General features: G+C 39.5%; 1 protein-coding gene across 1 annotated transcript in view; it reads left to right on the forward strand.

The window, feature by feature from the left end:
• The first annotated feature begins 447 nt into the window (after positions 1–447).
• Positions 448–15,110, forward strand: part of DNAJC1 (DnaJ heat shock protein family (Hsp40) member C1) — a 237,775-nt gene continuing 223,112 nt past the window's right edge. Inside the window, exon 1 of the mRNA XM_003930662.4 lies at positions 448–981. Coding sequence (XP_003930711.3) covers positions 757–981 — 225 coding nt within the window. The 5' untranslated portion in view covers positions 448–756. The remainder of the gene's footprint in view (positions 982–15,110) is intronic.

Genomic DNA, 15,110 nt, shown 5'->3' on the forward strand with positions numbered 1-15,110 from the left:
ATAATTTAAAGCATACTTTCTGTCTTGGTTTGAATTCCTTTTCTGCACCATCTCTCTCTACTTACTAGATTTGCGCCTTTTAGACCCTGGTTCAACTCGTCCTGTCTTTGCTGATGGACTAATTAAATGCATGGAACCGAAGCCGTAATTAATAAGACTTCAAATATGCTTTTAGTGTTCGGTATCTAGGGGAGGGGAAGACAGTAACTATTTCGGGGCAAGTCCACGTGGGGAGTTCCAGATAGACGCGTGATGGCTATAATCGTCCCCATCTCTCAGCCCGTGTGGGCACAGGTACAGCTCCTTGGTGCGCGCGACCTACTGAGGAATTTCTCCCAGGCCCAGATCTGGGGCGCTTGGCGTCCCAACTTCCGGCCACGCCCCCTTCCCCACGGTTGCTAAGAGACGTGATGTCACCGGAAGAGAGGCCTGGGATAGGCTGACGCGAAGGGAAGCCTCTCCCCCTGTGCAGCCCCAGCGCCAGGCGCAGCCTCTCCAGCTGAGTGTAGGCCTAGGAGCGAGGGTCGGCGGAAGGTGGCTCAGGCTGCGGCCCCCGCCTGCCCACTTACCTGTCCGGCTGCCGGCTCCCGCCGCCTCCGCGTTCCCTCTGGGGCCGGCCGCCTGGCGGGTCACTCCGGTGCGCCTGCCCGCGCTTTTCACTGACAGGCGCTGTTCCGCACAACCTGCGCCGCCCGCCACGTCCCTGCTCTCGGCCAACGGCGCTGCGCCGCGGGTGACCTTTCCGAGCTCAGCGCTATGAAGGCTCCTTGCTCCCGGCCGGCTCAGCTTCCTGGGCGCCGCCAGCTCGGGCTGGTGCCGTTCCCGCCGCCACCGCGGCGGACGCCGCTCCTGGGGCCGTTGCTGCTGCTCCTGCTAGCGGCGGTGGCGCCGGCGCGCGGCTGGGAGAGCGGAGACCTGGAGTTGTTTGACTTGGTGGAGGAGGTGCAGCTCAACTTCTACCAGTTCCTCGGGGTGCAGCAGGTAAGCGTGGAGGCGCGCGGGGCCGGGCGGAGAGGGGCCAGGGCAGGCGGCAGGCCACCCGGGTGCCTCCGAGAGAGCCGAGCACGGTGGGCAAGGCTTGGTCACCCCGGGCTCTGGCTGCCCTCTGCCCGGGCCACCAGGGTCCCCAGCCTCGGAAGAACGTGTCCGCCTTTCCCAGATCCTCACTCCTGCTCCCACTTTTCTAGTCCCAGTTTCAGTGACAGGCTGGACGGCGTCTCCAGCCTGGGGTGGGACGCCTCTCTGCTCTGGCGTTCTGGGGAAGAGCCTTCCCCCTCCAGCTGTGCTGGAGGAAGAAGGAAGAGTAGTGTGGGTAGATTTTTTTTTTTTTTTTTTAATGTAAAACCTAACCTTTGCCTTCCTGTCCCCCTGAATGTGAGAAAGCGCAGCCACTTCTCACCCTAAATGGTCATCTTCCACCGACACTTACCCTCATGCTTATTCTTATTTCAGCTGCCTCCCTCCGCTTCCCTTCTGGGAAGACAGGCAAGCACTGTGGCCAGTGTCTGTGTTGCAGAAGTTTTTCTTTCCTTGCACGTTGTCACCTTTTTAGCCTGTTAGGTAGGGGTTCCTATCGCAGTTTAGAAATCTGGAGGAATTTGAAACCTCGACCAAGTTGGAGCTGTTAAGTTTTTTGAGCAGCAGAGAACTTGGGGTGCGATTGGAAGAGAAGCCCCCAACCAGTCATGTTGGATTGGGGTGGGTTTTTTTTTTTCCCCCTGTTGTTTCATTTCGCTTTCTTTTTTAGCTTGAGACTAACTCGTAAGATTCATATGTTGCTTTAGTTATACCATTGAGGGTGGTTGAGTGAGGGTAGATATCCAGTCTCTCTACCTGAAGCCTTGTGCCAAGAAGATGACATTTCGTGGATTTCAGGCTTGTGGGGTGAAAGATGTATACTTCACACGATCTGACTGAGCCCTTCGTACAATGCTTTGAATAGTTATGGGAGTAAAAAATTAATGTTTACTATAGTTGTCATTCAAGGCACACTTCACGTGACTAGATATGAAATGTACATCCCCTCCCCCCTTAGGTTATCATAAATGTGGGTGAGCTATTGAACTTTCACTGAATTTTAATTTTCAAACATGGCATTTTCATTCCATTACTGAATATAAAATTGCTAGGTTGTCAGGGTACCATGAGTTTAACAATTTTTTATTTTTGTAGGAGTTACAAAGTATAGGCATTCCACACTTCAGATTCATATTTGCAAGCAACTTTGTAGTAACCATGTTTATGATCTATTACCTGGTGCCACTCCCTGCACATAGAGACACTATGTATCTCATTTTCAAAGTAAATGTTGGAGTATGTGTAAAAATAATTAGTGAAACTCTAAGTCTGATGACTTTTAAGAATGACTTTAATATCGGGAATAATTAGAATTTATCATCATTGATTACATTCTGTAGGTTTTACGCATAACCTATCCAAAAATTTTGAAGATTCAGTTATTCATGAAAAACTAAGAGAACAGATATTCAGTATCAGTAGTTTAAAATTTAGATTATGTAATCTAGCCTTTCATGTGAACTCTCATAGAATTTTCATTTATAATTTCATGTAACTTGATTTGCATAGTTAATTAGGAAGTGGGAAGCACTAGAGCACTCAACTTTCTGGGGAAAGATAAGAAGATAAAGAAGCATAGGTAATCGAGAAGATTCTTTGTCAAGGTATATAATTTGACAATGACTTTCAGAAGTGGAGACAAACGCAACCTGTCCAAGGTCTTTCATGTGCAGTTTTCAAGCCAGAGTTACTTGGTGACTAGCCAGACGTGGACATGAGGGACCAGGACACAGTAGGTAGGCTACTGAAAATGGTGATGTGGCTCTATGCGCTAATCTCTTCTTGTTGTCGTTCATGCAACAGAGATTTATTTGTTGCCTTTTGGATTTTGAGCATTGGGAGTTGGCCTTTATATAAAACAAAACTCCTAACCTTATAGTTTAGTAGGGAGAAACAGGTAGTAAACAACCAAGTAAGTAAGTATAAATTTTATATGGTTACAGAGCCTCTGAGAGAAGTCAGAGAGTAAGCCATGTGGATAATTGTTGTGTTGTAGGCCATTTGGGCTGCCATAGCAAAATGTCATAAACTGGACAGCTTTTCAACAGCAGAACTTGAATTCTCACAATTCTGGAGGCTGGGAAATCCAAAATTAAGGCACCGACAGATTCTGTGCCTGGTAAGGGCATTCTGGTTCATAGATGGCACCTTCCTGCCTGTCCTCACATAGTGGTAGGGGCAGGGCAGCTCTGTGGGGCTTCTTTTATGTGGGCACTAATTTCATCCATTAGGACTCCACCTTCATGTATAATCACCTCACAGAGACCCCCACCTTGTATTACTGTTAAATTGGGGATTAGATTTCAACATATGAACTTTGGAGGGAAAAAAAACATTCAGATGGTAATGTAGTGGAAGGGCAGTAAGTGCAAAGGCCAGGAGGCAGGAGCTTGCTTAGTGTTTGAGGAATAGTAGGGCAGGCAGTGTGGCCGGAGCAGAGTGATCAAGGAGAACAGTAATAGGAGATGAGATCTGAGTTATAGATGGTAAGGGAAGACCATGTAGGGCTTTGTAGGCCCTTGTAGGGACTTCAGCTTTTACTTACAAGTAAATTGGGGGAGGTGGTGTTTGAACAGAAAAGATACATGATTTGACTTGAATTTCAAAATGATCTCTTTACTGTGCTGAGTATAGTCTGTGAGGCACTAGTTACTTAAGAGGGATAATTGTGGTATAGATTGGACCTGGATGGTAGCAGTGGAGATGGTGCAGAGTGGTCAGATTCTGGATTTAATTTCAACGTGGAGCAAACAGAATTTTACTGATGGCTTGACTGTGGTATATAAGGAAAAAAAGAGAAATTGAAGATAATTCTAAAGATTTTGGCTACAGTAACTGGAAGGATGTAATTGCCATTTATCAAAATGGGGAATCCTGGATTAGGAGCCTGGTTTGGAGAACATCAGGAATCTGGTTTTTGGACATGCTAAATTTGGGGTGTCTATTAAACATTGAAGTTGAGCTGGTACGTAGGCAATTGGTTATTCAGGTATTGAGTTACAAGAAGAAAAGTCTGGGCTGCAGATAGGAATTTGGAAGTCCCTGGCACTTACAGAGTAACTTGAAGCCAAAAAACTGGATGAGTTAAGGGAGTAAAAGAATGTAAAAGAAAAGAGAAGAGAAGAGATCTGGGAACTAATTCTTGGAGAGTCCAGACTTTAAGAGTCAAGGTAATGGAGGGGAATCAACAATGGAGATTGAGCAGGAACATCCAGTGAGGTAGGAGGCAAATCAAGACAAGGTTCTCTCAAGTCATGTGAAGAAAGTGTTTCAGAGAAAGGGATCAGCTGGGTTAAATGAAAATGATGATTCAAATAAGATGAGCTCTGAGACTTCACTGTTGGAATTAACAGTGTGGAGGTCACTGGCTACCTCAGTAAGAACTGTTTTGTTGAGTTGGTGAGATTAATAGTTTGGATATAGGTTTCAGGATAGAATGAAAGGGAAGAATTGGAGACAATTCATATAGAAAATTCCTTTGAAATATCCATATCCTAAACTAGAAGCCAGAGATGGTAGTGACTGACAGTGGCATCTTCTTTATCCCCTTATCCACCAGGTCTAAGATAACTCAGACTTACTCTCTAAGCTCTATAACTTGAATAACAGATAACTTAGAACTTGGACCAGACCACCTTAGGACCTTGGGCAAGTTAGTTACCTCATTTTTAGGACAGATGGTAGCTTTTTATTTTCTCCATAGTAAGGCACATAGTAGACACTTAAATATTTATTGAATCAAACATTTTAAACATTGTAACTAAATGTAAACAGCAATTCTCCAAAGAGGTTGTTGCTTGATAGTTTTTACTCAACAAGTTTTACTTCTATATAATTTGCCACAGCCTTCAAGCAGCAGAATAATCTCTTCCAAGTATTCTTAGATTTCAGGTTTGTTCTAGAAGTCTAGAAAGGGGTTGCAGAAGTCTTTAGGAAGAGGGTATATACAGATGACTTATTAGTCACACTATTTTTAGAATGACTTTAATAATAGGGCATTCCAATGTGGATATTGCATCTTTTCAGAGGAGATAGGGGGAAGATGAGAAGAGTGTAGGAAAAAAGATGTGCCGTTGAAAGATCTTTGGTTACCAACTTAAATTATAGGTTCCTGCACAGTATTTATATTTTGTGTAACAGGACCTGCTTCTTGAATACCTGCACTTCTTGTGGGGTCAATGGCAATTCTTTTCTCTCTCTCTCTCTCTCTCTCTCTCTCTTTCCTTTCTTTCTTTCTTTCTTTCTTTCTTTCGATGGAGTGTTGCTCAGGCTGGAGTGCAATGGCATGATCTTGGCTCACTGCAACCTTTGCTTCCTGGGTTCAAGTGATTCTCCTGCCTCAGCCTCTGGAGTAGCTGAGATTACAGGTGCCTGCCACCATGCCTGGCTAATTTTGTATTTTTAATAGAGGTGGGGTTTTGCCATGATGGTCAGGCTGATCTTGAACTCCTGATTTCAAGTGATCCACCTACCTCAGCCTCCCAAGGTGCTGGGATTACACGTGTGAGCCAATGCACCCGGCCTCTGTATTTCTTTTAATTGTCTTTTGGGACCCTGGCTTTCCTTATCCTTTGTACATTAATTCTAGCCAACAGTAAACACTTCATATTCATTTTTAAAAATCTGTGAATTGAAATCTTGACAAGCTAAATTATCTTAAGTTTTGTAGTATTTATTCTATGCTAAAGTCAGAGTTGTCTTCATGGTGCTAGTCAGTCATTATAGACTTCTATTTATGTAACTAGAAAATGTGCTTCATTCTCTTTCTCTCGTGTTTTATAACTAACTCTTTATATTCAAATGAATGCCAAAACTTGGTTAACAGTAGAAAAGCTATTATTGACTTGCTTATAAAATATTTGGATTTTAATTTTTAAATAAGAATGAATCTTTTAAGCTCATTCCATCTATATTTTCAAATGTACAGATTAGCCAACCTGTTTAGAGGAGGGGCAATTTTTACCCATTCATCCATGTTCCATGGTGGGGAGTAACTTCCATAAAAAAACACCACTGATCGCATGACCCATTTCTTACATCTTTCCATAGAGGTGTAAGTTACCTTGCTGGAGGGTGATTGCCTTTGCTCTGTTTTGCTTGATTAGGAAGAGCTAATCAATCAGAAAACTATCAGCAGTGGGAATCACTCTCTTTGCACCTCTCTGCCCAGACCAGTAAGGCAATTATCCTGACCAGACTTACCCTTGAGCATGCTGTCTCAAAGTCTAGACTGTAGAGAAGAGGGCAAAAATTGCTAGCAAGTTCATTTGGCCATCACACCTAATCTGTAGTGTTCAATAGCTGTATCAATTATAAATGTGATAGTTCATCTCTTGTCTGCCTGACTCCTGTGTCCACTCAGTTTTTTGGATGGGAAAAACCAGTTAATGGGGCCTCCCCAAAGCCTATAACAGTCCTTTTAGAAATGAAGATAATGATTTCATTCATGGATGACAGTGAATTTGTACTGTGATTATCAGTTTTCTCCATTGATTCTTGTGGTGGAATCCACTTAGCTTGTGGTGCGGAGTGTAGATCAGTCTTTCTCTGTTGAGTCTATCCTTTGTACATGTGTGTTGTGTAATAATAGCTTCCCTATTTTTATTGTAGAATCCAATTTTTTTTTTTAATTTGGAGAAAGATACACAAAATCTAGAATGGTAGATAATCTTTCGCTCATTTATATTTCTGATGTAGGTATGCATAGAGTTAGAGCTGAATAAATTACGTGTTTAATTGTCTACATCTTTGCATCAGATTGAATTATCATAAAATTAGTTTTCTTATGTACACACTGTTTTTATAATACGGTAATGTAGTTTAGTGGAAGATGCCTGAGACAATTTTATGGGATAAAGCAAGTCTATTGTGAAAATTTTGCCACATATAATCTAGAGCTGATGGAACAGAGATTTTCTTTTAGTTTCCTTTTTCACTTTATGCTATTCTCAGTTTTTTCTTTACACTAATTATGAGAACACTCTTAGAATATTTTATCTTTTATTATTCATAGATAATAGCTTAGGTGAACTGGGAAAGTGGAATTCACTTCTGCTATTACAATTATTCCTAGAGATATATTCTAAAATATTGTATGTGTCACTGTTTTACCGAGTGATTGGTTTAATGTGAATTTCAAAATCATATTTTGTTCAATGTTAAGAATAAAACACTCCTCACCAGCAAGGGAACCAGACCGGATGGAGAAGGAGGGTGACGAAATGACAGAATCAGACTTCAGAAGGTGGGTAGTAAGAAACTACAGTGAGCTAAAAGAACATGTTCTAACTGAACGCAAAGAAAATAGGAACCTTGAAAAAAGATTGGACAAACTGCTGACGAGAATGGACAGCATAGAGAGGAGTATAAGTGAATTGATGGAGCTGAAAAATGCAACACGAGAACTTCGTGAGGCATGCACAAGCTTCAACAGCCGATTTGACCAAGCAGAAGAAAGGATATCAGAGGTCGAAGATCAACTAAATGAAATAAAAAGAGAAGGCAAGAACAGAGAAAAAAGCGCAAAAAGGAATGAACAAAATCTTCAAGAAATGTGGGACTATGTGAAAAGACCTAATCTACGTCTGATAAGTGTACCTGAATGTGATGAAGAGAATGAATCCAAGCTGGAAAATACTCTTCAGGATATTATCCAGGAAAACTTCCCCAACCTAGCAAGGCAGACCAATATTCAAATACAGGAAATACAGAGAACACCACAAAGATATTCCTCAAGAAGAGCAACCCCAAGGCACATAATCGTCAGATTCACCAGGGTTGAAATGAAAGAGAAAATGCTAAGGGCAGCCAGAGAGAAAGGTCGGGTTACCCACAAAGGCAAGCCCATTAGACTCACAGCAGATCTCTCAGCAGAAACCCTACAAGCCAGAAGAGATTGGGGGCCAATATTCAACATCCTTAAAGAAAAGAACTTTCAACCCAGAATCTCCTATCCAGCCAAACTAAGCTTCATAAGTGAAGGAAAAATAAAATCCTTTGTGAACAAGCAAGCACTCAGAGATTTCATCACCACCAAACCTGCTCTACAAGAACTCCTGAAAGAGGCTCTACACATATAAAGGAACAACCAGTACCAGCCACTCCAAAAACACACCAAATGGTAAAAGAGCATCAACACAATCAAGAAGCTGCAACAACTAACCAACAAAACAGCCAGGTAGCATCAAAATGACAGTATCAAATTCACACATAACAATACTATCCCTAAATGTCAATGGACTAAATGCCCCAATCAAAAGACACAGACTGGCAAATTGGATAAAAAGCCAAAACCCATCAGTGTGCTGTATCCAGGAAACCCATCTTGCATGCAGGGATACACAAAGGCTCAAAATAAAGGGATGGAGGAAGATCTACCAAGCTAATGGAGAGCAAAAAAAAAGCAGGAGTAGCAATTCTCATCTCTGATAAAATAGACTTTAAAGCAACAAAGATCAAAAGAGACAAAGAAGGACATTACATAATGGTAAAAGGATCACTGCAACAAGAAGAGCTAACGATCCTAAATATATACGCACCCAATACAGGAGCACCCAGATACATAAGGCAAGTTCTTAATGACTTACAAAGAGACTTAGACTCCCACACAATAATAGTGGGAGACTTTAACACCCCATTGTCAATATTAGACAGATCAACCAGACAGAAAATCAACAAGGATATCCAGGACCTGAATACAGACCTGGAACAAGCAAACCTAATAGACATTTACAGAACTCTCCACCCCAAATCCACAGAATATACATTCTTCTCAGCACCACATCACACCTACTCTAAAATTGACCACATAATTGGCAAATAAATCACTCCTCAGCAAATGCAAAAGAACAGAAATCATAACAAACAGTCTCTCAGACCACAGTGCAATCGAGTTAGAACTCAGAATGCAGAAACTAACTCAGAACCGCACAGCTTCATGGAAACTGAACAACTTGCTCTTGAATGTTGACTGGATAAACAATGAAATGAAGGCAGAAATAAAGATGTTCTTCGAAACCAATGAGAACGAAGACACAACATACCAGAATCTCTGGGATACATTTAAAGCAGTCTCTAGAGGAAAATATATAGCAATGAGTGCCCACATGAGAAGAAAGGAGAGATCTAAAATTGACATCCTATCATCAAAATTGAAAGAGCTAGAGGAGCAAGATCAAAAAAACTCAAAACCTAGCAGAAGACAGGAAATAACTAAGATCAGAGCAGAACTGAAGGAAATAGAGACACAAAAAACTCTTCAAAAAATCAATAAATCCAGGAGCTGGTTTTTTTAAAAGATCAACAAAATAGACCACTAGCCAAATTAATAAAAAAGAAAAGAGAGAATAACCAAATTGATGCAATAAAAAACGATAAAGGGGATATCACCACAGATTCCACAGAAATCCAAACCATCATCAGAGATTATTACAAACAACTCTATGCACATAAACTAGTAAACCTGGAAGAAATGGATAAATTCCTGGACACCTGCATCCTCCCAAGCCTAAACCTGGAAGAAGCCGAAACCCTGAATAGACCAATGACAAGGTCTATTTTTGCAGCCTACCCATCTGACAAGGGGCTGATATCCAGAATTTACAAAGAACTAAAGCAGATCTACAAGAAAAAAACAAACAAGCCCATTCAAAAATGGGCGAAGGATGTGAACAGATACTTTACAAAAGAAGACATACAGGAGGCCAACAAACATATGAAAAAATGCTCATCATCAAATCAAAACCACATTGAGATACCATCTCACACCAGTTAGAATGGCGATTATTAAAAAATCAGGAAACAACAAATGCTGGAGAGGATGTGGAGAAATAGGAACACTTTTACACTGTTGGTGGGAATGCAAATTAATTCAACCATTGTGGAAGACAGTGTGGTGATTCCTCAAGGACCTAAAAATAGAAATCCCATTTGACCCAGCAATCCCATTACTGGGTATATATCCAAAGGATTATAAATCATTCTACTACAAGGACACGTGCACACGAATGTTCATTGCAGCACTGTTTACAATAGCAAAGACCTGGAACCAACCCAAATGCCCAACGATGATAGACTGGATAGGGAAAATGTGGTACATATACACCATGGAATATTACGCAGCCATCAAAAACGATGAGTTCACGTCCTTTGTAGGGACATGGATGAACCTGGAAACCATCATTCTCAGCAAACTGACACAAGAGCAGAAAATCAAACACCGTATATTCTCGCTCATAGACGGGTGTTGAACAATGAGAACACATGGACACAGGGAGGGGAGCACTACACACTGGGGTCCGTTGGGGGGAAATGGGGGAGGGGCAGGGGGTGGGGAGGTGGGAAGAGATAGCATGGGGAGAAATGACAGATACAGGCGAGGGGACGGAAGGCAGCAAACCACACTGTCATGTGTGTACCTATGCAACAATCTTGCATGTTCATCACATGTACCCCCAAACCTAAAATGCAATAAAAAAAAATAAAATTAAAAAAAAAATAAAAATAAATAAATAAAAAATAATAATAAAAGACAGCCAAGGGGGAAAAAAAAAAAGAATAAAACAGAGGTTAAAGTTATTTGACTTGATTACTGAGAGGAGAATTTATATGGCAATTTTAAGTAATGCCAATAAAAGTACTGTAATAAAATGCCTACTATCTATACTAAACCTTTCTCAGCTTTGTTATGCTCTCTTTAAGTGAACTAGTTATTCCACAAATGCTACTGTGACTTTCAGAACTGTTTTCTAATGTGGGCTTTATTGGGTCTATTTAGCCAGTAATGATACCAGTTAATTCCACCTATAGTTAAAAACAATTCCAAAGCCTTTCTTACAGAGTTATACAGAGATAAAGGAAAGGAATTGCACTGGAAAGAGAGACTTCTGATTGGGTTAACAGGACCCTAGATCATTTTATAAGGAAGTTACGTCATATTTTCAAAAATCTTTATTTTCATCAAAATGCTTAATTGTAAAAGATGGGCCCTATACTAATAAACGTAAAAATATGATTACATGTTTAAAATAACAGCATAGTTTTCATTTTAAGAACTAAATAGTTGATATTTGAATATTACTTGTATTTACTGAAAATTTTTGTCTAAGAGTGTCATTAGGACCTAATTAGAAATTTAATCTAGAATTTGTGTTTCATTCCCTATCTTACATAATACTAGATTAAGCAGGGTTAGGATTCATTCACTTATTTGATAAGTGTTTCTGATTATGTCATCCAGCAACTGAAATCTCATATGTAACCTGGCATATTGCAAAAGCAAGGACATGCCATGTTCTACCTTTTGGGTTAGAGTATGTGTTTAAAATAATATACTTGATTATCAGATGGATGCCTGTTTTATTGCTACTGAGGCAGTAGGCGTTAAGCTCTGTGCAGCTACACAGTTAACGAATAGAATTTGAGTTGTTTAATATTAAAGCTAAGAGTCTAAGAACAAGAATTAAATAAAGGACATGCCATAGTATATGCAGCAGCATTAAAATGGAAAAGAAGCAACATTAAGATGCTACCAGGAGCAAATACTAGACTTCTAAAAGATAGTAATTTCTCTGGTTAAACACATTCTGGAATACATACAACTTCTGTTTATAGAAGGAACAAGAATTTTAAACTGTTACATGAGACCCAACTGTGGCATGTATAGTGAGCAGTAGTCAAAATGAGTTACGACCAGAAAGAAAAAGATCATTGTTACCATTTACTGGGGAAGTCTGAATAGACCATAGAGAAATCTTAGGGTCCATACACATAAGGAAGGTAGAAACTTATTTCTAGTCAATTTTTAAGGACTTTATTTATACCATTAAAATAGGTCAGGTTAAGGAATCTATTTCATGACCAACTGAATTTATACATTGCAAAGAAACCTTTGACTCTTAGAAAAATTTTTTAAATTGCAAATCTTAGTAGCAGTTATTTCCAGTTACCACACTTTCACTTAACAGATAAGATTACTATTTAGGTTCTTTTCTGACTTTAAGTGGTGTTTTGTATTAATAGTTGGTGATTAAATTTGATTAACAGAAGTTAACATGTATAAATATGTATAAAGTAGGAAGTCTGGAAGTTGTGACTTGTAGCTAATTATATCATACAATATTTCTGTATGGATCTTTTATCTGTAGTAGGAAATAGACTTCTTGTATTTAAATAAAGCATTTTAGTTAAGACATTTTATAAAGTTCAAATGATGGCCATGTTGTGGAGTTCTATAGTTTTACAGAATCAATGTATGACTTTTTATGTTACACCTTTGGCAGTATATAAGGTTTAACTTAAAGTAAATTAGATTGATTTTGCTAGTATTTATTCTGGAAAGCTTCACAGTTTTTCAACATGCTGCCATCTCTTAAAACATCACTGAAGCTTCTTGCTTTGAATTGCCTTCAAAGCTTGCAGCATATTCTTCACATTAGCCTCACTAGTAGTAAATTTTAAAGTTGGATTTGATTTTTAGCTATAGCTAATAGTCATTTGGAGATAAATTTGGTGACTAAATTAGGTTAGCAAGCTGGGATAAATAGTTTATATTGATTAAAAGATCTGAATATAAATTTCATGTAATGCTCATAAACTACCTTGAGGACTGTTCTCAAAGAAAAGTTCCAGAGAAGTTTTGAGTGATATAGACACAAAGTAATAAATCTGCAGCTTTACAAGGTAATAGAATGTATTAGAGTAAATGATTCTTGGTTATTACTTTGTGAGTAGCAATTTTTTTAAAAAGTTTGCTCACAGGATAAAAATGTATAAATAAAAGTGACTTAATTTTAGGGAAGTGGGGAAATATAGAACTAGAAGAAAATATTTGGATTATTTGCCTGCTTTTAATATTAAAAGCAAAGATCGTGAAAGCATTCGTTATATATATTTCTATAATAAAGCAAGTTAAAACCAAGTTACAGAGGAATTAGAGTAAATGTTAGAGATCGAGACAGTAGCTGAGAATACCACTGAGGAAGAAAGCAGGATATGGACATACACAGAAAAGAGAAACATACACAGAAAAATGCATAAATACAAATATAAATGAAAATGAAGTAATATCTCCATCTTGTGGCCTTCTTTGGATATTGCCATTTAAAATGTTGAGGGGTTGTATTTTCACAACTGTAGGCATAAGTAAGGATAAAATATGAGACAGGTGAAAACAAAATATGAGTCAGAGTTCTTGCAGTATTTTGCAGGGACTTTTAAGACCGAGTGCCCCAATTGGTGTGCTGCAAGCAAGTGTGTTGACATAGTGATGCCCTCCCTTGAGCAGCCTTAACAGTTTACTCCAGTATGTTTTACAAATACAATTTTCTGTGGTGTGCCATGGTATGAAAGAGGTTGGAAAAGCACTGCTAACACGTGCAGTTCTGATGCTTTTCTTCCAGGGGAAGATTTATTAGACAGAGTGCATGTGTGTGTGTATGCATTTATATACTTATAAGTATGTATATGGTAAATATATTTGTACATTTATGAGTGTAAAGACTGAGTGAATAAATTTATGAGTATACAGTGTTTAGCTTGTAAGGTATATAAGGTAAATATAAAAGCATATATGTAAACATAAAATTATTTTATAAAATTAGTCTTATCAAAATCTTTTCTTAACTAAAGATCCTTGTTTAGCTCTCATAGAAACAAAAGCATTTTTTAATGTATGGACAAGGGAATTTAGATAGAGACAGAATCAGTAAGTCTTTGATGAATTAGCATTCTTTACTTGATTACTTACCCTGGATGTCAGAATGGCCATTAAATGTTACCAAAGTTTGCAGTAACTCTAAAGTAATACCTTAATGATCTGTAACCATCCTCTGTATGTAGAGGATACAAATGACTTTGAAGTGTGTAAGTATTCAAATTCTGGGTAGCCTAAAGTAATATTTTGTAACACTAGGTGATAAGATAATATTTTACATACAAATCTTGACTGCAGATATTTCAGATTTTTCACAGCTGACTGACTTTTTCAAGCCATTGATCCCTTAGAGCAGCACTGTGCAATAGATATATGATACAAAACACAGAAGAGATGTTAAATTTTCTAAAAGTCATGTTTAAGAATCTAAAAGACAGGTAAAATTAAATTTTTTTTTTTTTTTTTTTTTTTTGAGACAGAGTTTCGCTCTTGTTACCCAGGCTGGAGTGCAATGGCGCGATCTCGGCTCACCGCAACCTCCGCCTCCTGGGTTCAGGCAATTCTCCTGCCTCAACCTCCCGAGTAGCTGGGATTACAGGCACGCACCACCATGCCCAGCTAATTTTTTGTATTTTTAGTAGAGACGGGGTTTCACTATGTTGACCGGGATGGTCTCGATCTCTTGACCTCGTGACCCACCCGCCTCAGCCTCCCAAAGTGCTGGGATTACAGGCTTGAGCCACCGCGCCCGGCCAAATATTTTTTTTAATGGAGTCTTTCTGTGTCACTCAGGCTAGAGTGCAGTGGGGCAATATGCTCACTGCAACCTCCACCTCCTGAGTTCAAGCGATTCTCCTGCCTCAGCCTCCCAAGTAGCTGGAATTACAGGCATGCACCACCATGTCCAGCCTGAAATTAATTTTGATAATGTGTTTTATTTAACCCAATATATTAAAATATTATTCCAACATGGAATCTCATTTTTAAAATTTATTGTTATTATTATTGAGACTGAATCTCACTTGCTAGAGTGTAATGGCATGATCTTGGATCACTGCATCTTCCACCTCCCAGGTTCAAGCAATTCACCTGTCTCAGCCTCCCAAGTAGCTGAGACTACAGGCACATGCCACCAGGCCCGGCTAAGTTTTGTGTTTTTAGTAGAGATGGTGTTTCACCATATTGGTCAGGCTGATCTGGAACTCCTGACCTCAGGTGATCCACCTGCCTCAGCCTCCCAGAGTTCTGGGATTACAGGTGTGAGCCACTGCACCTGGCCAAAAATTATTAATTAAATATTTCACATTTTAGCTTTTTGTACTAAGTCATCAAAATCTGTGTGTATTTTACATTTATACTTCTAGCATGCCTTAATTTGGAA

This window comes from Saimiri boliviensis, chromosome 8, assembly GCF_048565385.1.
Source record: "Saimiri boliviensis isolate mSaiBol1 chromosome 8, mSaiBol1.pri, whole genome shotgun sequence".
NCBI classification, from domain to species: domain Eukaryota; kingdom Metazoa; phylum Chordata; class Mammalia; order Primates; family Cebidae; genus Saimiri; species Saimiri boliviensis.